The following is a 25701-nucleotide window of genomic DNA, read 5'->3' as shown; positions in this document are numbered from 1 at the left end:
ATCAATGGTTAGACAATATAATATAGTAATGAAATATGTAGACTTTTAGAAAATAATAAATATATAAAGATGTATTCTTTTCTTATTATATCTACAAAATGATTTTAGGATAGATCTGGGATGATAATATGAATTGTCATAAAACAAATTAAATAAAATATGATCATTTTGTAAAACATGAATGAATAAAAGTATAGTCAAATGATTAATAATGATATTAATGTATTTAATATTTGCAAATACGAGATTATATACAATGTAATTATAATTGAAGACTATGAAATGGAAGCACAAAACAATTTGTAAACCAACTGGCACACTGTATGTACATATATGGAAGATGACTTGATGTTTTTATGTTTTGTTTGTTTATGTTTGTTTTAAAAACCAATAAAAATTAAAAAAAAAAAAGAATTCCAACAGTTTTAGTGCACATTCTTTGGTCTGAACAAGCTAGTTTCACAATGTCAAAAATGGATTTTGTATAGGAGACATTCACAAAGCATTTTATAAGAACCAGATGATTATATTTATGTTATACAAATATAACTATATTATTTTGCAAAATTTTAATGCACTTGTAAATATTGTTAACAAATTGAATTAAATTCACTGCTGACTGAATAAACATTTATATTCCATTTGTATTTGTCTACTTAAACACCAGTTACAAACTGGTGCAGTCCATTTGTTTAATTTAAACTATAGTTTTCATCAATGTGAAAAGATCCTATCAAGAAATTTGATAGGAAATTGAAATCGGTATTAAAAAAATATCCTTGATAAATTAATGCTTAATTTACAATGCAGATGAGAATTTTATTGTGTAATTGCCATCTTATTCACAACATTTTATATGAGATCCAGGTATTTTCCTCTTTTATTTATAAACTTCTCACTTTTCCCCACCAGTTCTAATGTTTATTTTCACCTTAAGGAAAAGAAATTGAAGAATTGTATGCTGCTTTTAAAAAATAGTTCTGTGCCTGAAAGCACTTTAAATAAGTGCTCTGAGTTCTACATCACTGAAATCAATTTGAATTTTGTTCTTCTTTATAAGAATAGGATCCATTTTGTAAAGAAGGTAGGTGTATTACTATGGAATTATAATAAAATAGTTGCAGTCCCAAATAGAGTACTCTGTCCTAATAGCTACGGTTGTTTGTTCAGAAACCATCACAAGTTCTTAAAGTATTTCACTATTATAAAAGAATCTTGAAGTTTTGTCATAAAATTTCCAGCACGGAAAAGGACAGATTAATCAGCTTGCCTTTATGATGTCAGTGACAGCTTGTTAAACTTCTCTGAGCCTTGAAATCTTGGAAGATTCAATTATTAATTTAAGATTTATAGGAGTAAACAAATTCCAGATTTGGAGTCACCTTCAATTAATCTTTGGGGATTATTCAGGTCTTCAAAGAGTCCCGTTTCAATAACTTCTTCTTGCCAGGGTATTGGGATAGCACCAGTAGAAAATCTCTTAAAGAATTCAATGTCTTTGTCATCAAACTCAATTCCTCGAGCTTCAGAAAAATCAGCAATGTCTGCAACATCTTTGGCATAGACAACTGATGGATCTGGCACAAAAGGAGGATCAATAAGACCTGCCTCCAGCCTGTGGAAATTTATTGACTTGAAGTATTCATGTTTCCTGGGATCATCATCATTACTCCTGTAACAAAACAAGAAAAAAAGGTGTTTCAAATAGTCTTATGAAGCAGATTTATATTCAAGCACATACTAATCATACCAGTGGGGGTATACCAGTGGGATCAGAAAGAAACAATCAAAGATTTGTTAATTTATTAAGTTTGAGGCCTTCTGTTACTTTCCAAATTAGAAGCTTTAATAGCGCGCTGGGCAACAATACTTGATAAATACATTTTTATACAGATTAATTCATATATCTTGTTCTGATAGATCTCCTTTAGGTAAGAATGTTTAGTGTTCATTAGTTAGCCCTCTTTCCCTGTGGATAACTTGAGTAGCATTAAAGAAACAATATAATAGCCTTCTCTCAACTGGTGACTTGTGGACTATAATTTTTATCTTCCTCAGCTACTGAGGTATTAGTGGGTATAATCTCAAAGGAATTAAATTATATTAAAAAATAAGCAATGTGTAGGTAAGAAGGTTAAATCTGACATGATTGTTGACCTTGGAGAAGAAACTTTCAGCCGCACTTGTTATTCTTGGTGCAATTCAAGGTGCAAGTCCTACAAGGGGCTGGGGGTGGGGGCAATTATTTGTCCCCTGTAATTTTTGTACAGCTGATAACCAAAAGGGTTGGTATGCAACAGGTGTCAGCATTCCAGCAAACCTCCATTCTAATCAGTAACTCCAAGACAAACATATCTCAAATGTACCTTTATTAGAATAGCACCTGGCACATCTGTAGAATCCCAAATCTGAAAGATTTCGGACTTTCCACAATTCCCAAATTGCAAATCCATCCCTTATTGGCCATCATCACATCACATGGCCCAATCACGATCCGTCCAAAAGTAAGATCCTTTTTTCATCCTGCACCATACCCAATGACCTTGAACTAACAAAAGAATTTTATTTTGTCTACTTAGAGCTACTCAATTGAATCCACCCCCCTTGTGCCAGCATGGAAATGGCTTCCAAACCTGACATCAGGTCATTTTGTATGTCATTTTTTCATCCTATTTTATCTTTGCTTCTACTGGGTAGCTCCTATTCTAATAGGGTTGTCCAAGATTTTGGACTGGGGTGATAGAGCCTAGTCTGTGTTTTATTACTGGCAATTTTCAGTCATTTTGTTCTTTATCAGCTTTTAACTTATTTGTATTGTGGTTTTGTTTGTTATATTTTATCTTTCTTTTTTTGTTATATTGTGAGAAACTAATATTCATTTGGGGTTGGACAGTACTTCTGTTAAATAAATTCAATTAATTGAAAAGAAGCTACTTTGTTCACCTAGGATAGTGAGGATATATACTGAACGCTATTCAAAAATGTGCACATACATAAATTTTAAAATAAATAAAATGATGTAGAATTGATTCCAAACATTGAATTTCATTACTTTTGGAGAAAAATGTGTTTTAGAACAGGCAGTAAACCATGCGACTGAGTAGTATTAAAAGATTGATGATTTTCTGTGACTATAATCATGTAAAATAAAAGAAAATGTATACATTTCTATCTTTTTGTAATGCTCATGAAAAACACAATCACCAAAATTAGATTCAGTGTCCAGCTATAAAAGCTTGGCTTCCTATTTCCCACAGGTACTCTAGTTCAGACAGCCAAGACTATTGATATTTTTTGTGAGTTATGTGCCAGCAGGCTGTGTTAGGGAATAATTCTTAAAGGAAACTCAATGGCCATCACTTTCTTCCTTTCTAGAAACTGACATTTGAGCACCACCGCTAGGCCTTTGCATGCATGTACAAGAGTCACCTAACAACATGATGAAGGAGAGTATAGCATCACTAAATAATGTTTATTTGTTAACATCTGTTAGAGTTCTGATAGACCTCTACCAGAAACAGATTTAAACATTCTGAGAAATCTAATTCCTGGTTCACTCATGCCTAATAAGTTACAATTTATTTAATCTCAGTTTGTTAAATAAGCCATAGTTGGCTGGATCACCCATTGAACTAGCCCATAAATAAGCTTTAATGTTTAATTCATTTGCTAGATTAATAATCAGATTTATTTTATATTTTTGTTTAATAAAAATGCAGATTGGTAAATATTTTGAAAATAAATCCTCAAGTACTTTTCACCATTTCACTAGCACTATAATTATCTTTTCATATTACTTCTAATTATCATGATCACCTATGAGAAAACCATTGAAATTGTATTTTCTAGAACACGAGTGCATACATGTCAGGCCAAGAAAACCACATGGATGCATTCATACAAACATCACGTTCTGGGTGAACTTAACCCAGTTATTTAACTTTATCATGAATACATTGCAGGTTTTCTCAAAAAAATTGAGTGGTTAGAAAATGAATGTACTAAAGTCTGTTCAGCTATGCCCTGGCTAAAATAATATATATATCTACAGTTCTGCAAAAGATAAAATAAAAAAACAAACATTATTTATAAGGAAAAAGATAGGGGAAGGGAAAGTGCAAAGGAACAAAGAAAAATGAAAAGAAATAAAGAATAAAGATGCAAAAAAGTTTTGTTAACAATCATTTCTGGAGATGTTTGGAAGGTGAATGTTGTGGGTCAGCAAGCACTGGATCTCTCTAATATGTTAATTAGATATATAGTTGGGAGACTTGTGTGTATGGCAGATGATCTGCAGATAAACTAAGTCATAGTATGTACATTTGTCTTTTTTAGTCCACTTAGCAATATTAATATTCCAATATTTCTCAACATTAGCAAAAATATTTAGGGAAGATCTTCTGAAAGAGATTCACACAATCTTTTTCAAATGCTACATCTTGGCATCTTCTTGGAAAATAGCCTTCTCAATACTTGCCCCAACAAAAATAATGCTTTTCTTTGGAGAGTATATTTGGCCTAATATAGTCTTGTTTCTTAGAAACTGACATATACTTACTGATTGCATTTAGCCTTCCAGATAATGACTAAATAATCTGCTGGAAACCATTGTTTAATTGGTCTCATTTGTTCTTTTAGCTGTCACATTGTGTTTGTAAATTAATTTTGAAAAGTGGAAATCCAATTCTTCTTGGATTAACCTGTTAATATCAGATTCCAGTTCGTGTGTGTGTGTGTGTGTGGTATTCTTCATACCCATGAAATAAAATATTTTTCTGCTTCTTTCTGGTTAGTGATCTGTTTCTTTCTGAATGCCCCTGATTGAAAACCTAGTTCTACAAAACTTACATAATTGGGCCTAGGAGATGAAATAGTTCACCTCTTATGACCCTTGGATTGTTGATATTTGCTGTTAATCAGAAACCTTTTAGAGGGTCAAGTATGCAAATTAAAGCTGCCTATAAGAAGCTTTAACTTATGCAATGCATACTTAAACAGATAACCCAAGGGCTCATTGACCTTACCAGAATCTTAAGTTAATCTTTGTAAAGTTGTCCTTGAACAATATCTCTAGTTAGCAACCATAGACAGGTTTTCTGCTGTCTCCAATATACAATGAATGCCCTCCCCCTACCACCTAATCACAATATCTTACATATAGTGGCAATAAAAAGAAATGACAGACAAGCATGCAACTGATAAAGTTCAATAGATACTCTATAACACTTATGGCTACCAGACTGTTTTTGGAGAAAATGAAAAAAAAACAACGTATACTCGATTCACTTTGGATGTAAACTCATTGGAAGCCCACATCTCCTATATGCAGGATTTAAGGTTCGCATTAAAATTATCTGTTTGGGACCCACATTTTGTGAGAATAAGACAGAGCACATTCTCAGTGGAATTCAAGCCAGAAGAAGCCAAGCCTTTTCTTTATTTCTGTTATCCTCTGCATACTTCAGGAAATGTTTGGCATTGGTTGTTGATTTTTAATTGAGAGGTCTGTTTATTTTTTAATTGGTGCATTGAATCATAGTTTTAGTGTATTTATTTTAATATTTTACCCATAAACATAACATTTTCATCTGTATTTTGCTTGTTAGCCATGCTGAGTGTTATTTTTGGCAAAGAAAATAATATAAATTTAACAGATAAATAAATAGCCCAGTTCAAGTTATTAATTACGGTGATCTGTGCTTTTCAGTTAGTATTTTCAATCAGCATTTTAATTCCAGTGTTTCCTTGTGTTTCATTATAGCTTGCATCAATTGGGCCAAACATTGGCTTTCAAAGATAGTTTAATTGTTAGGGGCTAAGCAAAACCTCTTTGCCATGACATGGAAAGATCACAACTGGTAAAGAATGCTAAAGCAGCACATTTGGCAGTATCAACAGCAGCATGAAAAACATCTGCACAAATAATTATTGCAAGACAATTCCCCGATCCTTTAGAGGTTAATACAACATTAAATGAACTGGAGCAAAATATAAAGAATCTAAAATATGCAGGCATTAAAATGTATCTCCGTCCTTTTATTGAGTAATTGGGAATATTTTCCCAATAAAAATATAGGGTGGCATTAAAAACAGGTATTTAAAAATGTATTCATTTTTTTTTCTTTAGATTGATACTTCCATGTGTTTTTAAAGTTCCTTCATCAGAGATGGTGTTTGGCTGCCTTATTCATAACAATGTCCCATGTTTTTCTTGTACTATTTTTTAAAAGTTAATATAATAGCTATGTCCTTTTCAACTTTTAACTTTATTTATTTCTAGGACTTTTACACTGCTTTTTGTTCAGGACATTTAAGATTTGATTATAGTTTACAGCTGTTTCAGACACAACTTATTGTATATGGATTTTTTTATTTCATTTTAAATTTTTATTTTCTTGTTTACATTTTAGGGGGCTTTTAAAATTAAATTAAAATTAACTTTTTCTCTACCTGACCTTGGCCAGTGAGCTGGGAGAGGCATCCTACACAGTGTAGAAAGCATATACATTTATGAAATGCTGGTATACGGAATATTTTTTAGACACAAGAATGTAACCATAAATATACTGTATTATTATATGTCTGACTGAATAAAGTTTTTATTTATATGAAAAATGTTGTCCTTCAAGCAGAATATATTTATTTAAACATTTATAAGCCATTTTATTTGGCATTTGAAGCAATCTACCATCATTCTTAAAAGCTTCTATACTATGAAAATCCTTTTGGATTGTCTGAATTTTTGCGTAGTTTTACCACTGTTATCGGAGCTTTATAGAAGTCCAATGAAATACACAGGACCTGGGTGAACATCTGACACCAAACACTGATATTTATTTCATTTATTTCATAACTAAAGACCCAACATGCAATATGCATGTTTGAAAAGTATCATTGTCCCCCTTCTCACAATCCTTACCCATTATTCTTAAATTAGCATCACAACCCCCCAAAAAAACTCTTTATAGTTTAACATTGTTTTGTAGTAGGGCAGGTCTGCAGAATGAAAATGAGAATCAGAATCATTTTATGTCCTTCTTTCAAATGGCAGCTTAGTACTGCTGCCACCACCAGCCTTCAGGGCAAGCCTCATCTGTTCTGCTACAGATATATTTATTTATTTAAAAGATATATAGCAACCATGATCAAAACATAAACAATGCAAACAACACAAAAAAAGAAAAAAACAGAAGATGAAGTTCCCTCAGATAAAGAGCTCTCTTCCCAAATTCTGTAGGAGCTGGTTTGAAACTATTATTAAACATCACAATATCTAATGAAAAGAAATATTCTTAGGAACACAGCCTGAAATATATTTGAAAACTAAAACATCCAATTTTGTAACTTGTTCACAGAGGTATAGGACATACAATGCAAAAAAAAAGAAAGTAAGATCTAATTCCTGGTTATAATTTCTACAGAACAAATGCTCCTCTGCTTCAGTGTTCCTGGATTTCTTCAGCTTCTTTGATATTCCAAATGTCTGAGAGATGGAAACTAGCCCTTTTCCAAATCTTATCCGTATCCCACAGAGAGAGGGTTGGAGTTTTTAACTATTTATACATAAGCAAGACTAATGTCTCAGTTGTGAGAAAGTGAACTGTGAATCTGCAGTTTGGCATGCAGGCTATAATCTCTACAGGCTTATCCTTAGTAACAATGTTTAGCACAGCTACTGTTTTCATTTATAAAAAGAATACTTGAATTGAGATATATAAAATGCCAGCCACCTTTCTTTCCTAAAGAATTCTTCCTCAAATCCTAATGTTCTGCTCAACTTTAACCAAAGTTTAAATGGCACATGATGACAGAATCCTTTGTGACTAGTGCACAAAGATCAAGATCTTGCCTTCCTTGATTGTGTGATTTTAATAACAGGCTTTGGTATTGTGAAATTACTCAGCATTATATATCCAAAAGTAATATGCTTCTTTTTCAATATTCTTATTTTTACCCAAACCAAATTCCTTGAATGTCATACCTGAGATTCCAGAATGTCATACATAAGATTATGGTTATTCAATCATTTTCACCATAATATGGCATTTGTTTATTTATTGTATTGATATACTGCTTTTTCGCTTGGGAACTCAGATCAGGCATGCACTTGTGGGGAATATTTTTTCATATTTTATCACAAGAACCCTGTGAGAAATGGAATTAGGACTGAAAAATTAACCCCAAATTATCCAATAAACTCTGTGGCTCAATAGGGGAACTGAACCTCTAACCCCCATTCCTTTAACCTTAAACTATCTACTAGTGACCTCACCCCATTCCTAAGAGGTCTGTAAGGGGCGTGCATAAGTGCACAATTGTGCCTACCATCCCTGTCCTATTGTCCCCATTTATTCGTACCTATTTCCTGTATTCTTACTCATGTTTATACTTATGCCTATTATCTTGTAAGCGATTGACAAATCAGATGAATAAATAAATAAATAAAACCTGGGCCTCTCCAGGTCCAGATTCAACAAGAACCAAACAACACTATTTTCTCATACCTGTGCTCTCTAGCAGCTCTTTCCCAAAATTCAATAAAATGCTATTCGCATTTGATCTGGCAAAAAAAAAAAAGGCAGGTTGGCATAAAATGTGCTGCTGCCACTGTGGATCCCTATCCTGTAACACAGCGGCCCCCAACTTTTTGGGCACCAGGGAACATTTCCATGGACAAAGGAGACATGGTGTCCTGTGCTGCCTGCATCCCATGGATGGGCTTCGCTTGTTTGCACGGCCCAGTTTCTGGCATACTGTTGACCAGTGCCGTTCCATAGACCGGGAGTTGGGGACCCCTGCTGTAACAGGAATGACACACCAAATGGTGCTGCTCTTTATTGTGCATGATCATGTTAAGGAAATAAACTAGTAGATTCCTCTTGCTTCCCTCCCTCCTCAATAACTATTTGCTAGTCGGAAAATACCTAGCAAGTATTCTCGTTAACTAGGCCTGGGACAGGCAGGTTTTAACAGATGGCTTAGAGGTACAGATTCAGTCAATTGTCAAAACTTCCTTCAGGTTTTACAGAAATTTCTGTTAATTCATAGGCTATCAGGAATTTGTACAAAGTTTCAAATATGGAAAGACCAGTACAAGAAGAGACACTTTTAGGAGTAATGGAAAGTAGTGGCATTTATGATTTTGAAATAAGCATCAAAACCTGGAATGAATCTGGAAGCAAAGAACCAACCAGCTCACTGCGGTAAAGTGAACAAAATTTCTACAGCAGCTAAAATCCTGATTACAAAATATCCGGAAGCAGTCCAGGAACCTTAAAGGGCAGCTGTGGACAATGGCTTGCAATAATCCAACCAGGGAGATTACTACGGTTAGATTATCTTTGCACCCAGACAGATCTTAGCTCTTTAGCTTAAGCAGCCTTAGAAAATTCTACAGTATTGACATTTGAACTTCAGTTCCTTAAAAAAATATGGCAGTACCATTCAATCAAAAGAGGGAAAAAATGATACCTGCTTCCTAAACGACTTTCAGGATTCTTTGCCAAGAAGAGTTTGCAGATTTCTTTTGTTGGCTCATCAAAATTAGCGTGCTGGAACTGCACTTCATCATTTATGGTTCTTTTTTTAACTTCATCTTTTTCAACCTTTTCTTTGTAATCCTTGAACGGTGTTCGACCAGCAATCATTTCATAAATACTGCACCCCATAGCAAACCAATCTACAGGATAACTGTAACTTTCTTCCTTTAAGATTTCAGGAGCCATGTATCCATTAGTTCCAGCCTGTGGCAACATAAAATAGTTTTAATGAAGAGTAATCCTAATTAGTGATATATATATATACACACACAAACACATCAGAGGTGGTATTCAGCAGGTTCTGACCAGTTCCGGAGAACCAGTAGCAGAAATTTTGAGTAGTTTGGAGAACTGGCAAATACCACCTCCGACTGGAGATTTTACAGTATCCTTCCCCTGCCATGCCCACCAAGCCATGCCCACAGAACCGGTAGTAAAAAAAATTGAATCCCACCACTGACACACACACACACACACATACACACATAAACACAGACTCTCTCTCTCTCTTCCTCACATATGCCACTCTCCCGAGCTGAAAAAATGAATAAATAATGAGGTTTATGTCTGTTACTAGTCTGCTTACAAAAAAAAAACACCATGTTTCTTGCAAAGGGAATCTAGCAGTTTTAACCAACACTGGAAAGAACAGGGGAAGCCAAGTTCACTCCATTTCCCAGTGACCAAGAACAGAGTTGCGCGGACAAACTTAGAGACAAATAAGCTTCTCCTATTTGGGTCGCCCAATGCTGATTTCTCATTGCAGGAAACCAGTAATGTTAACCAAGGCTGTTGGCAAGGAGTGGAAACTTCATCTATCTCTCTTAAGGCATTGGTGTTAAACTCAGAGACAAATGAGAGCCACTCAATCTTGCATAAGATTATCATGGGGACCAGCCCCTCACCTCCTATCCCACCTCCATGCAATATTCCCTCTAATTTCTAATAAATCTATGAGTGGGGAAAATTGCTTTGTGCAGTTTTTCCTGAACCAAATGAGTAAATTGTAAATATATACAATAGTAACATGTTCAAATATGTATATATTTTTACTTAAAATATCAAAACTAGGAAATATACACAGTATGGAACGTACTATACATGCTTGAAAATTGTGGAGGCTCTTGGGTTGGGAGTAGGTCAGTTCCCAGTATAGGGAAAAGGCAGAAGCTCACAGCTTAATTGGCTTAATTGCAGCTGCCTGGGGTGCTTGAGGCTGCTGGAAGGCAGACTGAGCAGAACCACCTGTCAAGCAGTGATCTTGTATGGCTTGTGCCAAGCAATCCTCATTGCTGCAGACTGAGGGGGCAACTTGTGCAGAACTCTTCAGAAGTCATGAGCTCTTGAGTTTTGCTCACTGGTGACTAAAGTTATTATTTAGTTTTAAAATGCAGTATCATCAATGTTTTATTACATTTTTTATTTTATTTAGTTAAATGTTTGTGCCGTATATTTTAATCTGGTTTACAATAATGTATTTAAAATATATTAAACTGAATTTTAAGGTGGTTTGTGCCACATCCGAGAATGTTATGGGCTGTACATGGTCCATGGCCTGCTCCAAGGGATCCCAATCTCTTATTTCTCATTGACACATTACGATTTCATAGTGCTCTGCTTGCCTTACAGAAAAGCAACTTAATACAAGTAGTCATTGAAGTTATGATGCACCCCTCCCCACGCTACTTATGACTCGGTTCCAGAATTCCTGTGACCACATGACTGAATTTCAGGCACTTAGCAACCAGCTCACCTTTATGACCGGTTGCAGCATTTCTGCATTCACATGATTATGTTCATGATATTTTTTTGCCAGTTTCCAGCCTTAGGGCTACATTGATTTGCTTAACAACCACCACATTCACTTAATAGCCACTGCAAAAAGTCCTAAAATTGGGTCCGGTCACATGGGTGGCTCAATGTATGACCGTCGTGACTATCTCTACTTGTATTCAAAATCAAGAACTACCTCTACTTGTATTCTTCTTGCTTATTGCATGTTGTTTGAAAACTTTCTGCAATCAGCAATGGAAGCTCAATAACAATCTTAAAAGGAATAATTGTTAACCTAATTTATACCACAGGGAATTGCTAATCTGTTAAAAGACAACCTGAATAAAGTGTAAAAATGTGATACATACAGAACAAACAAATGAAAATATCTGAAACAAAATTATGGACAACTGAGGGCATCTTGCTACAAAATGCTACTTGCATTTAGCAACTTTTTAACATAATAAATATTCTTCAGCTAACTGTCAAACTGCTTACAGAATCACACTGTTTAACTCCATTGCATAAAAAATTGCCTAATCCATCACGTCAGCAAGGTGTATTTTCCACATTTCTTTCATATTAAGAGGTCTGTGTGTCTAAAACTATACAATACTTATCTAAAAGGAGGAATAGTTCTTCCCTAAAAATCTTATTCTTAAAATGGAAAGGGCATTTATTAGGAGAGAATATAGTAAAGGAGATGTTAAGTTTTAAATCTTGTTTAAATGTGTCATCCTTTTGAATAAAGGATGTGTATGTGTATAATGTGTATACTCAATCCCTAAATAAAATGCAACAACCTACCATTTCACTTCTAATCTGCTTCAATAACCTTGAAGAAGGAATGCAAGAATGATTACATAAACATGAGCTGAGCCCTGAAAGAGAGGATAGGGTGAAAAAGAAACTCAGGATTATCCTGTGCTGATTCTCTTGTCAGGTTTTCAAGATTCTGTTATTATCCCATGACATCAAATGGTTCTTGTGGTGTTTGTTCACATGAAAATTTAGAGATGCACTTGATGAATCAGCCCAGATAGCAAGAGTAAACTGAGAGTTTCACAAACTGAAAAAAAGGACAACTACAGAATATCAGATTTTGAATTATAAATTTTGGGGTAGGATCATTCAACTCTGATTGACCCAAGAACTTGAACTGAGGAACACCAAAAAAACATGCTAGGAATAGACAATTCAGTGCCCTTCTATTGTTCTGAAATTCAGTTAACAGCCAGCATAGCTATTGGCAAAGGATTATGGGAACTATACTACAAAATATTTGGAGGGTACTTGCTTGCTTTTCTATGAAAAAATATTAAATTAAATAGAGCAACTAAAAAGGGCCATATGCTTATATGGAAAGGAATTAAACTTATCATTGGAGCAAACCATAATCACACTGAACTGATTAATTAAAGGTATGCTGATTAGTCTATTTACTTTTTTCCTTTCTAGAAAAACAAGGTTAGCTTTACTGTATTAGATTATGATTAGAATTCTTTTTTTCTTTCTGGGGAAGGAAAAACCTTGGCCTCCTTGTCAATAAGCCATTATAACAGGGAATGGGTATTTGCAGTCTCAGTGCTTGGATGAATATAAAGACAATTCTAATGAAGGAGAAGGGGTGGAGGTTGAAGAAGAAAGATCAGGAAGACAGCAGATACCAGTGGTTGTTAAGAAGAAAATTAAAGACTAGGACAAGTGGACTACCCTTATCAGGCTGGTACAACAAACAAATTCCCCCACCCTTCTAAGTTGCCTGGCCTTGAAGCAACATAATGATCAGGCAGGAAATAAAGCTGGTTTCTCAAGATGGGACATCAGGAGTGAAGAAAGGGTGCCAGAGACAACACAAGTAAGAGCTGACAACACAGCCCACAACTGAGCCTGGCAGGCTTATTGAGACCATTAGTGAGAGCAGGAAAGCAAGCCACAAACCGCTGCAGCTAGAACACTTGATCCCCTTGGTTAGGCATTTCATTAGAACATTACTTTGAGTTCTTGATTTGGCCTGTTGAGGCTTCAAGTGTCTGTTTTTGTTTCCAACCCCTGAATACTCAAGAGTCTGGGGAGAATAAACTTCTGCAAATTCTCTACATCTTCGAAGGTCCGGTGTTTGCTTTCTATTGCAGTATTCATTAGTCATCTCCTCACTTCTCTGTTTGTAAGAGTTTCTGCCAGGAAAATGTTTTTTAAAAACTATGTCTAACCTTTAAGCCATGTTTGGGATCGTACTGCAATTGCCCTTTATGGTTTTCGGTAATTGTGACTGCATGGGACTCTAAAGCCTCCCCCCTCCACCTCCTTGCAAAGGCTGAATATATTCTTAGAACGACACATTGCCCACTCATGATTTCTATCTATTAATTTTATTTTATGTATATATAAAGATCTTCTCGAGTTGAGCTTGACTCAGTGACTATGGGGACACATCTATAAAGTTGTCTTCAGGATGTTGTTGCCTTTCTTTTACTTTTCCCAGTTATTGATATAGCTATAAAAAACTGGGAAATTCCCTGTTGATTTCCCATCCAAATATTAAGTAGATCTTACTTTGCTCAGCTTTTGGGCAGATCAACCAATGTCAGTTAGGTGCTGCCACATGCTCTATGTTATTTTTCCATTTATTGAATTTCTTATAATGTATCAAGCTAAATCTAAGGAAAAAAAGAAACTGTTCAGTTAACTATTTTAAGAACATGATAAAACCTTAATAGGAGGAAGGTGGGATATCTAGAAAATAAATAGTAAGCAAAGGTCATAAAAAGTTATTTTCTTTTTTTCTTCATCAAAAAGGATGAATTTAAATATTTTACAAACAACACTGCTGCAACTTAGATATAAATTAACTGTCCAATATTATATAATTATTTTTAAACATCCCATATGTATAAAAGGTCCAAAATTCCTGGGTACCTTGGTATATTCCAAGTATTTGATAGACTTCAAATATATAGTGAAGAAGAACATATGCATCTTTTATCTACAATGATCAGTCTGCAGTCACAGTAACATTCCTAACATTTCAACCCCAAATGGAGCAACAATAGAACAAATGCAGATAATGCATGCATATTCCCCAAATCCTAAATTATATCTCCAATACAATGCAATCAACCTTTTAAAAGCATTCTAGATGACGTTCAGGGCAAATAAATATTTCTTCACTTTAAACTTGTATTCTGATCTTATCCAGCATTATAAAATCACACATATAAAATCTTCCCATATACTGTATAGTATATGATATACCATTATATGATGTATATGATGATATACATTTGGTAGCAAATCCTTTGCTGCTAAATGCTTTTATTTTTACATGTCATGCATCAAAACAAATAAGAAACTGACTTAGTTTAGCAATACTAAATACTGTAAACTCAGTATACCGAAGATAATTTTTCAGAAATGTGAAGGAACCAGAACTCAAACTCATTTCATGTATTGGGGGAAAATATTCTGCTGATGAAGTGTTCTCCTAAAGTCCTGGCTAAAGTCTTGTAGTATTTAAACTCCAAAAATTGGGGTGGAGTTGTTGGTCACAAAGCAGCTGTCCTTAGGGGTTCCAACAGAATAGGAAAATGTGGTTTAGATCGGCTCACATTTTCCCACAGCTCTTTACAAAATAAACACAATCAGTCTCATAAACCAAACAGAAATGACAATCTGTGCGTTCAGCCTTTATTTGTCATGGCAAAAGAACTGTTAAACAGGAAGACAAAACAATATGAATTTAGCCCTATCAGCTATTTTATACAGCTCACTTCTCCTTTCCTTCACAGGGTGCCACTGACTGCTTTGTTCTCCCTTCCAACTGTTCCATCTTTCGTTCATAGTGGCCTTAACAGACCTTGGAGGAATGTAACATTGGACCACAGGAATCTATTCAGTATACTTGGTTCAAAGATTTATTTCTCCCTGATTACAACTAACCTTGCCATGCATTGTATAATAAAGAGGCAGAAATCAAAACTTTCCTTTCCTTTTACTGACAATATACCAATAATAATTGGCCCAGCATTCAACTAGCCACTGAAAAGATAATAGGAAATAATAATATTTCCTATTATCTCACAATTTTGCTATAATACACAAAGAAATCAACAAATAGAATTATGATTTAAACAACTTGCATTCTTTCTTTACTGCTGCATGCAGTAAAGAACTAAGCAAAGTATAATTCTGCTTATGGGTTTGGGAGACCTTTTCAACATGAGATAAGGAACCTCTTAAGAAAAAGGATGTGTGAAGGCAGATTTTGTTTGTACAAAATATATTCTTACGCATGGAAAGTGAGAACTGCAATTCTTTTTTTCTAGCCTAGTCACACACACCTACAAACACAATATATGTAGTGTGTGAGTGCATGTGTATTGCCTTAATCTCTCTGTGTCATCTTTATATATGTACTTACCCTAACTTCCATTCAAATTTATAACAAAAAGCTTTAAAGAACCAATGTAGTGTTAATGCTATTATGGTATTGGTCCAGGAGTGGGGACAAGGAAGTTTCTGTTCACTCCTAGCCATAGGGAGTGATTTTGGGTCAGTCACTTTCGCAGCCCAATCTATCTCACAGGGTTGTTGCTGTAGGAAAAATAGGAAGTGTATGCTATCTTGAGCTCTTGAGTCAAAAGTAGAATATAATAATAACAAATAAAAAAGATCATTCTGTTATATAACCTTTCATTGTTATTCAGATTTTCTTCTCTTTCTTATTGTGCTTGCAGCATGTATCTTGATCCTGTCCTCCTTTCTTCGAATCGGAGCTTCAAAGCCAACCAAAGATTTTCTAGCTATGGATTCCACCTACCCCAGCAGGGTTCAGGACAAATCAGGACAATTTAAATTGCATAGGAAATGAAAACCTGTTAAGATTTGCTTTGGAAGTAGTCATTTTCTGTACCAATGATAGCTCTATCTTCCTGGGATGCACCTGCAGTCATTTTCATTCCATATACTTCCTAACTTCTCTAAGCAAGTGGATCAAGACTTCTACATCACTTATGCAGCCTGGTAACTGATGATGTAAAATATGCATTTATCAACCTATTGATGATACCAGGCCTTAAACTAATGAATGGCCTGTCCCAAAGGTTTAATGTTAGATGTTAAATAAGATTAGTCAAAAGGCTGAGTACTGCGGTATCCCACATAGAAATTCATTTGGCAGATGATTCTCTTTACTTCTTTGGGTGTCATTGGTGTAAAAGAATCCCAAGTGACTTTGCAAAATGTTACCTCTATCATCTCATGAGATTCTACAAATTTACCACCCATTTCATGCAGTATTGGACATTTACAATCCATTTACATACAGTAAATATGAGCAATTTTGTTCCAACGTGTTCCTAAAAACTAGCAGGGATATCTTCTGGGATCCCATGGCCCAGAAGGACCCAGATCACACTAAATAATGCTGCTGACTAGCACCCTGAGGGTGCAATAAATGTGGAGAAGTATTGACACTTTATATATCTTACCATTACAGTATAGACCAAGAATTGGGCTTTTTCCCTCTTTCTGGCTGTTCTTGGTCCTTCCGTATTCCAGTGATGCTGGAGATACTTTGTTAGGTACTTCATCTCCTGGAGCTCCTCAGCAAACCAAGGAACCCTATAGATTGGTACTCAGGAACCACCCTATAAAGCCCCAAGTCTCTCTATTCTATAATTCAACCAGGCTAGCCTCAGAGTTTCCCCCTTGATTGCTGGGAAAATCTCCATCATCGACTAGAAATCAGTTGGATTCATCAGCTACCTAGGATGGATTAGCTTAATTGATCCATCCTCCTTATAGAGATTAGGGTGGCCACGTGTTCCAAATGGGATTAAATAATGAACTGACAATAGACTGAAGGATTCATGTAGATGTTTTCACCTGTTACATCATAAACTAATTGGTTTGAAAAGAGCATCATCTTTGTCAACCATCTACTTTCTCTTTGTGCCTCATACCAGGTGTGGTATTCAGAAAAAAAATAATTGCTCAAGTGACATGCATGCTTATGGATAATAATTCAGTGTTTATTACAGAAAAAGAAGTCACTTTTCAAACAAAGATAGTTTTCTTACTCTATATATTATAAGTTGTAGGCCTTCTGATTCAAAATATCACCTTATTTTCTGGGCATTCATCTACAGCTACTATATACTATCTCATACTCCTAAATTCCAAAGGAACATTTTATTTTTTTTCCTCTAAATTTTATCTACTGCTCTCCTCTAGGGTACACATAGTACTCCTTTTCTCCACAATAACAGTCTTGTGAGATGAATTGAGGTGGGAGAAAAATGATGGGGCAAAGTCACCCAGCGAGCTTATACGCTTTAAGAATGAAACAGAACTTCAATTTCTCTACTCACAATCTAAAACATTAACTGCTGAACTGCAGTCTATTATATTTTATATTGTAAGCATGATTAAGCAGATGTTTAACAGAAAAATATACTTTACAATGTTATAGCATATATGCTTATATTTTATGTCAATGGAGAAAAGACCTACTCAGTAACAAGATATTTTAACTAAATAAGCTGATATCTTTGATGACCAAATCCACATTTTAAAACAGCCATTATAGGCATGTGGATGGATGGAGAAGCTTGAACAGCAAAATGCTTTGCAGTAAATGTATTGGTTAATTTAGAACAGGGGTGTCAAACTCAAGGCCCGGGGTCTGGATCTGGCCTGCGGGGTGCTTAGATCTGGCCCACAGGGCTGCCCTGGGAACAGTGAAGGACCAGCCCGCTCAGTGCCCTGCCAGTGACAACAGAGCTCTCAAGGGCTGCATGCAGGCAGCCAGCCCTCTTGAGCTCAGTTTTCACTGGCAGAGGGTTGCCCTTTAGGAGTCAAATATGAGTGAAGGAGTATTGGAGACCATGGTCATGATTCAGCCTATGTAGGCTGCTGCATTCATTTCTTTGCAGCAAAAATTACCGACTTCTGGCTTTGCTCTACTTTTCAAACGGGCCGTCGCTGCTGCATTCTAGGTGCCAGTCCCGCAGGTCCACCCCACTGAGCCCGCTGCACTGGAGGGACCTGCCCAAGTAAGTCTGAGCGGAGCGGTGCACCAAATCAATGGGGTGAGCCTGTGAGAGGGAGAGAGAGAGAGAGAAAGAAAGAGAAGAGAGAAGGAGAAAGAAAGAAAAGAAAGAGAAAGGAAGAAAGAAAGAAGAAAGAAAGAAAGAAAGAAAGAAAGAAAGAAAGAAAGAAAGAAAGAAAGAAAGAAAGAAAGAAAGAAAGAAAGAAAGAAAGAAAGAAAGAAAGAAAGAAAAAAGGGACAAAGAGGGTGATGGAGGGATGGAGGGATGGAGGGGAAGAGAGGGAGAGAGAGAGACCTGATGCATCAGATTGAAATGAGGCCTAGTTTAGAGGCCCTTTTCTACATTGAAACACCTTTGCCAGCATCTTTGCTGGCACATTGAAACATCTTTGGCTTCTATTAATTAAAGGTTTTGTGGACAAAACATGGCCAAGACTATCAGGAAGCTCTCACATTTTGTTGAGGCTTTAAATAGACCTCCACCCTAAAAAATTACTTTCCCCCAATGTCTTACAGTGCCAATTCTGAAGAAGGCAAAATCAAAATATATTGGTAAATTACAAGAACACACACACACACACACACACACACACTCCCTTCTAACCCTGCTAGAGCAGGTGATTGGACTAGAATAGATATCTCATTATCTTTCTCCTCCCTCCCTCCTTTATTTTTTTATTTCTGTCCCTTCCTTCCACCCCCCTCTTTCTTTGTCCCTTTTTCTTTTTCCCCTTTCTCTTTCTCTTCTTCCTTCTCTCTTTCTCTCTCCCTCTCTTCCTCTCTCTTTTCCTCTCTCAGGCTCACCCCATTGACTTTGTGCACTGCTCCATTCAGACTTGCTTGGGCAGGTGCCTCCGGTGCAAGGGGCTCAATGGGTGGACCTTCAGGGCCTCGCCCCAAACGTGGTGGCGGGATGTTTGAAAAGGACAGCAAAGCCACTCTGGGTTTGCTCTCCTTTCCCAACGCTGAGTTCGGGGCAAGGCCCCACAGGATCACCCCATTGAGCTCCTTGCACCAGAGCGTGCAAGTCAATGGCGTGATCCTGCGGGGCCTCACCTTGAACGTGGCGGAGGCGGGATTTTTCCTCACTCCTTAATTGTGCCCTGCCGCTCACCTCCAGCGCCCCCCTGCGCGCCCCCTAAGGCATCCCACCGCCCCCCAGGGGGTAGTACCGCCCACTTTGGGAACCACTGGTCTACATCTGGTGTTGCTATCGGAGCAGTCAGCTGCATGATCTGAAATTGAGGGAGTTTTTGGTATCTCTCTTGTCATGGTGAGATCACACTCTGATTTCCATGGGATTTTCTAGAATTGCTATCCACTGTGGGAAACTGGATTCATTAGATTGTTCTGTTCCTGATATTTGATGAACTCAGATGGGTTTCGGAAGGAACTAGGAGCTATTCCTGTTAGTCTGCTCAAGTTCCATCCAAAGATTTTGTTGTTACTTGCAACAGGGGCTAGCTGAGAAGTTGGATTGGATTGCACTCATACACCTACTCCTCTGTCAGGGATTCTGTCACTCTCCTGTGCTTTATGGAGGAGCTCAGAGAGATGAAATGAAAGAAGAAATATCTAGAGCAGATGTGTTCGACCACAGCCCATGAGCCAACGTGGCCCTGGACAGCTAGTATTGCAGTGTCACAAGATGTAATAAAAAAATAAAAGAAATTTGTTGTTTATATACATTGACTATATTATATATTTCAGATACAGCCCAAGACAATTAGTGTTCAATGCAGCCCAGGCAAACCAAAAGATTGGATACCCATGATCTAGAGCAGCATTGGCACTCAACCAAGGATAAGTCAACAACAACATGGGTTAGCGTCACTATTAGAACTTACTTTGTGGCACTAAGGGTAGGACTTTTCCACCCCTATTGTATTCACAGATTGTTGCCCCACACCTGTTTTGGGTGAGACAAGTCCTCTTGTGCAGGGGCCTGGGGAGTAATTTGTTTAGCACCTGCTGGATAAAATCGCTCCAATTTACTTGCAGCTGAATGCTGGCCTTGCTGCATGTCCAGAGGAAATGTTTGGTTATTGGGAATGGTTTGAACCTGTTGGACCTGAGGAAATGGACTGAGTGCTTTAAATTGTGAACTTAACCATCAGCTTTTTAGATTAATGCCCTCTTGGCTTTGAAAGTGGCCCAGGATGGTCCAGGGTATATGGGTTCTAGTGGGTTCTAGCAGTAGTTAATTTTTCTTTGAGTGGGGAGGTTGTTCCTTTACCTCTTAAAGAGGTTTTGGTTTGCCCCCTCATTCAGAAGCCATTGCTGGATTTTACTATACTGGATAACTTTTGCCCATTATCTAATCTCCTCTTTTGGGACAAGGTGAATGAGAAGGTGGTTGTGCAAACAGCTTCAGGGGACATTGATAAAGCAGATTATCTGGCTCCTTTACAGTTAGGATTCAGACCTGGGTATTGGAAAGAAATGGCATTGGTCATTTGTATTGATCTCAGGCATGGAAAGCATGGAGGTTGTGCATCCATCCTTGTGGTATGTGACCTTGGTAGTTTTTGATACCACCCATCATAATATCCTTCCAGATCAGCTCATGCGACTGGGGTGTATGACATGGTACTATGCTAATTTGCCTATTTCTTCAGGATTTCTGATGATACCCAACTATATATTTCTGCCCCGGTGAATTAACTTTGAACACCTTATGCCAGTGCCTAGAGATTGTCTGGTTGGGGACAACAAATCCTAGCAAGATTATGGCTTTGGGATGTGGGGTCCTACCAGTTCTAGGACTTTGCCATGCTGGACGGTGTGGCAATCTGGGAGTCTGCCTAGGTTCATGACTCCTGTTCGAAGAGAAGGTGGTGGCCGTGGCTAGGAGGGTTTTTGCACAACTTTGTGCTATGTGCCAACTGCATCCCTTCCTGGATTGAGAGACTGTTCATGGTTACTCATGCCCTAGTCCCCTCAAAATTGGGACTACTGGGACTGGGTTACATTAGAGTGTAGATATACTCTACATGGGGCCTTCCATTAAATCAGGGGTTCCCAACCCCCAGTCCACTGTGGTGGCACAGGCAGTTATGTGTACTGCTAAAAGAGCACATATTACACCGCTGCTTCACAAGCTGCATTGGTTGTCAGTCTGTTTCCAGGTCCAATTCAAGGTACTGGTTTTGACTGTTAAAGTCCTTCGTGACATAGTGCCAGCTTATCTGAAGGACTTCTTCTCCCTGATTGCTTAGGTCTGTCCCATTAGATCTGGGAGGGAAGGCATATTATGGCTTCTATCAACCAGGGAACTGTGTGTGGTGGGTCCCAGGAGGCAGGCCTTCTCTGCTGTAGCACCTCTTTGTGGAACATCCTCCCCTATGACATTAGGCTTGTTCCTTCCTTGCTATTGTTTAGGAGGTCCTCAAAACCTGGTTATGTCATCAGGCATGAGGATCTTTGGGAACTGAAGAGATTACTAGATGTTCTACTGTGACTTGTTGTGACGTTCTTGCTCTTTCCATTCAATTTGTATGCTTTTTAAAAATATTGATAATATTCTTATTTTTATTCTTTTATTATATTTTTAATCTATTTATTATTGTATTCAATTGTTGTAAACCATCCAGAGTTACTTTGTGTGAGATGAGTGACCATATAAATGCAATAGATAAATACACAAAGAAACAAAGGATTTTAAAAATGATATAACTAAAAATGGAGCCTAATGTGAATAAAATAATATAATTCTCCAAAATTCTTTGCTACTGTATTAATATCTTAGTTAATGCTATCTTCTGCATTGTTAAACTTGATTGAAAGAAAAATGTAGTTTAATTTTCTAAAAAGCTTTCTAAAATAAAAAGTTCAACAACTAAGAAGAAAGATAATTAATTTCTGTTTCCAAGTGTCCTATTCCTCATCAACTCCCTTGATCCTATATTTATATATTATGCAAACCAATTTGTGGAAGGCCAAGTGTGGTCTGTCTTTCCCAATTTAAATAAAATGTTTATTTTTTTCCCTTCGCTGAAACACATTTTAATATTATTCTTATGTGATTCCTATTACTTGCAATGGGCTTGTACAAGATAACTTTCTATAGATTATGTTTTATATTTGAATAATAAAGGTAACACTTTATATTAATATTTTCTCAATCAGCTATCAGAAAACTTATAATTGCTTGAAAGAAAATGGCAACTTTTGGCAAGGTATAGATTTCTTTTAAGAAAGTATGGTACCTGAATTGCCACACTGTACAGTATAAATATTGAATTAGGCAAATCTTCTTACCAGTCTGTCACATAGAATAAAGTTAGCAAATAAGATTTAGTCAGAAGAAAATCTGAAAGAATTAACACTGGATCCAACGCATAAGAAACAGAGAAAATTGCTCTACTACTGTTATCTGCAACCCCGCACAGTAAATACTCACTTACCCTGTTGGTGATTTTTTTGCCGTCCTTGATTTCTACTGCCAAACCAAGATCAGACAATCGGCAATGACCATTATCATCCAGGAGGACATTTTCTGGCTTCATGTCCCTGTAGACAATTTTGATGGAGTGGAGGTGCAGTATCCCACAGATAATTTGAGCTGAGTAGAAGACGACTCTATCCCTTTCCAAGCCTCTTTCACCCACATTGTAAATGTGATATTTAAGGTCCCCACCATTCATGAGGCTCATGACGAGACATAAAGCGGTTTTACTTTGATAAGCATAGGCCAGTGTGACAATGAAACGACTGTTGACTTTTTCAAGTATCTCCTTTTCAAGAAGAGCCATACTTTCACCCTTTTTTTTCTTCAATCTTTTTTTGTCCAGCTTCTTACTGGCATACATCTTCCCAGTACATTTCACCTGGACAGCACAAACCTACAGCATGTTCCATGCAAAAAGAAAAAGTCCAAGTGAGCCATTTATATTGGGAAGCAGAGAGATGTCAATAACAATTCTGAACTGCTTTAGTGATACCTTAAAAATAAGGTTTTCTTGGCTGGAATGTCTCCTTCTAGCCTTTCTACCTACATAAAGTGTTAAGTAGTAACACTACAGACCTTTTAAACTAATTAAAAGTAACCAATTATGTTGCATTTTGTCTTGCCTGTTACAAGTTTCATAAGTGCTTATATAAGCAGAAAGGTGAGGAACAAATTTCATAAACAAATAATAGAATTATTGACTATCATGAAAAATAAAAAACATGAATTCATGTAAGCAACTCTGAGCCAATTAAAAGGAAAACTACATATTGCTCCTGAATACATATTACTGCAGAGAAAATAACCAGTGAAGAGGACTAAAACAGGGATATGTAACAAAAAAAACCTTGTTTATGCAAGAATTTATTTAGTGACCCATGGTCTAATGAATTTATTTAAGTATCAAAGCTCATCTATATACACAGCATGTAAACTAAGTAACTGCTCCTTACCTCTCCAAAGCCTCCCTTGCCTAATACTCGGAACTCTTCAAAAAATTTATCATTTATAGATTGCCGCTCATAGACTTTCCATTGCAAGAACTTCTCATAGAAAGGACTGGTCTGGAAGCCCTCAAAAGGTTTTCCCTTAAGAAAGCCTTTTGTCTCTTCCCTGGCCAACTGCAGGATGTTCTCAAAATCATTCGCAGAGGCTGACTGGCACTTGTTGCATAGGTCTGTACTAAGAAATGTCAAGTAAGTATTGCTAACATTCTTCAGATACATGTTGACCATGCCCTCTAGGAGACTGTTCTTGATGCTTTCTTCTGATAACTCCCAAGTACAAACTTCATCCAAGAATTCTTGGGCCACCCGGTATTCAGGCACAGTCGCCAAGTAGTCTTTGAAAAATGTCTTGCCAATGGGTTGCTGCTCACAAATGCTCTCATACTCCAGAGACATGGAACTCTTGATTCCAACACATTCCTCAACCTTAGGTAGGTTAATGCTCTTGCGTCGCTTTTGCATATCCTTGGCGTCCACATCTCCAGACTTCCTGGCTTGCAAGTATGCTGTGTTGGCAATCAGATTATCAAGTCCCCCCATATCACACATCTTGGCAATCAATTGGAGAAGCAGCGCTTACTGAGGTAAAAACACTGGGGAATCTTGCGGTGTTTATCTGGGTTTTGCTTTTTTGTGCCACCACCTGGTTATATGTATAAGCTTCAGAGAATAGGAGGGAGACTGCCGACTGCAGTATTAAATACCTCTGAAGGATTTTCACTAAGTACCTTTGAGGTGTATGTACCATTTGTGGAAAATGGCTAGTAAGAGGTTTCTCTATAAGGAGCTTTAGGTTTGCTATCTATAGCTAAAGGGATGCCATCCCAGGAAAATCTCCTCACTAGTTCCACCACTATCTAGTGTTCATTTCTCAGTTCTGAGTCTACAATTTATGTCTCGAAATGCTAGATAATTCTACATACTCCTTTTTTTTAATGAGTTCTGATATCAGTATCTTCATTAAAGCAGGCAAAACACATGACACCATAGCACTCTCAAAACAGTTATGCAAAGTAGGCCCACCATAACTGCAAAAATGTCTTTAAGCCACATAGGATTTTCAGGGATTTACAAAAGTCTGTCTTCAGTTTTCAAACAGCAATTTTGGTAAAGAGGAATAATTAATTTTAGCAATCATAATTCAGTTTAAACTTAGCCTATTTAATAAATAAATGCTAATATTATAAACCATATCTTTATAGTTCAGTTATAAGCTTGCTCCTGTCATCTACAATTCCTTTACAGGAATTCAAATCAATTTAGGAAAGGTATATATAAATAAATCTTCATAAAGATTCTATAAATCATAGGTCCATATGGTTCAAACCAGACAATCTCAGTTTCTCACAATCTGGCAGAAAGAAATATCTCACATTAGTTTAGAACAAATCTGCTAGCTGACATTAAAAACAACTCTTGGCAGCATTTTTAAAAAAATCATCACTTGAACTAATGAGATTACAAAGGGAGCTGGTAGCAATCTCTATATTTAGAAATGTCTCGCACTTCATTATAAGAAACTGTTTGATTTAATGGCTCTCATAATGTTTTCCAATGGGCTTAGTGTACATATTAATGCCATGCAAAGATACATGTTCTTGTTCTCATTTGGATTTACCAGTCACTCTGAGGTTACGTTATTAAAAAATTCCAATAATTTGAGGCAAGTGTTAAGAATACAAAATATTCGGGACTTCCGGTTTGCAAGCTTTCGGCGGCGGCAGGGATTCGCGACCACGCGATCCCTGCTGCGTTCGCCACCAAGGTTCCCCCGATCCATTTGGATCTGGGGGATATAGCTGCCCCATAGAGGCAGCTGAAGACAGGGGGGATCCGGCAAGGGGTTTGGGGGTGCCGCAAACCCCCTCCCCAGCCGGCTAA

The 25701-nt window shown here is 36.9% G+C and overlaps 1 protein-coding gene across 1 annotated transcript; it reads right to left on the bottom strand.

Annotated features, from left to right (window-relative positions):
* Positions 1–205: 205 nt before the first annotated feature.
* On the bottom strand, positions 206–24718 carry GRK7 (G protein-coupled receptor kinase 7). Its single transcript, XM_087965098.1, has 4 exons — positions 23767–24718; positions 22770–23207; positions 9472–9743; positions 206–1672 (listed from the first exon to the last, which is right to left on the bottom strand). Exons 1-4 carry the CDS (start codon positions 24367–24369, stop codon positions 1348–1350), a joined length of 1638 nt encoding a protein of 545 aa, XP_087821224.1. The 5' UTR covers positions 24370–24718; the 3' UTR covers positions 206–1347.
* Between the last annotated feature and the right edge of the window lie 983 nt (positions 24719–25701).

Source organism: Notechis scutatus, chromosome 4 (assembly GCF_049901735.1).
Source record: "Notechis scutatus isolate UNSWTSFEM ecotype Mainland chromosome 4, rNotScu1.2, whole genome shotgun sequence".
NCBI classification, from domain to species: Eukaryota; Metazoa; Chordata; class Lepidosauria; order Squamata; family Elapidae; genus Notechis; species Notechis scutatus.
The sequence above is the reverse complement of the archived record's forward strand: the minus strand, read 5'-3'. Positions and strand labels throughout refer to the sequence as shown.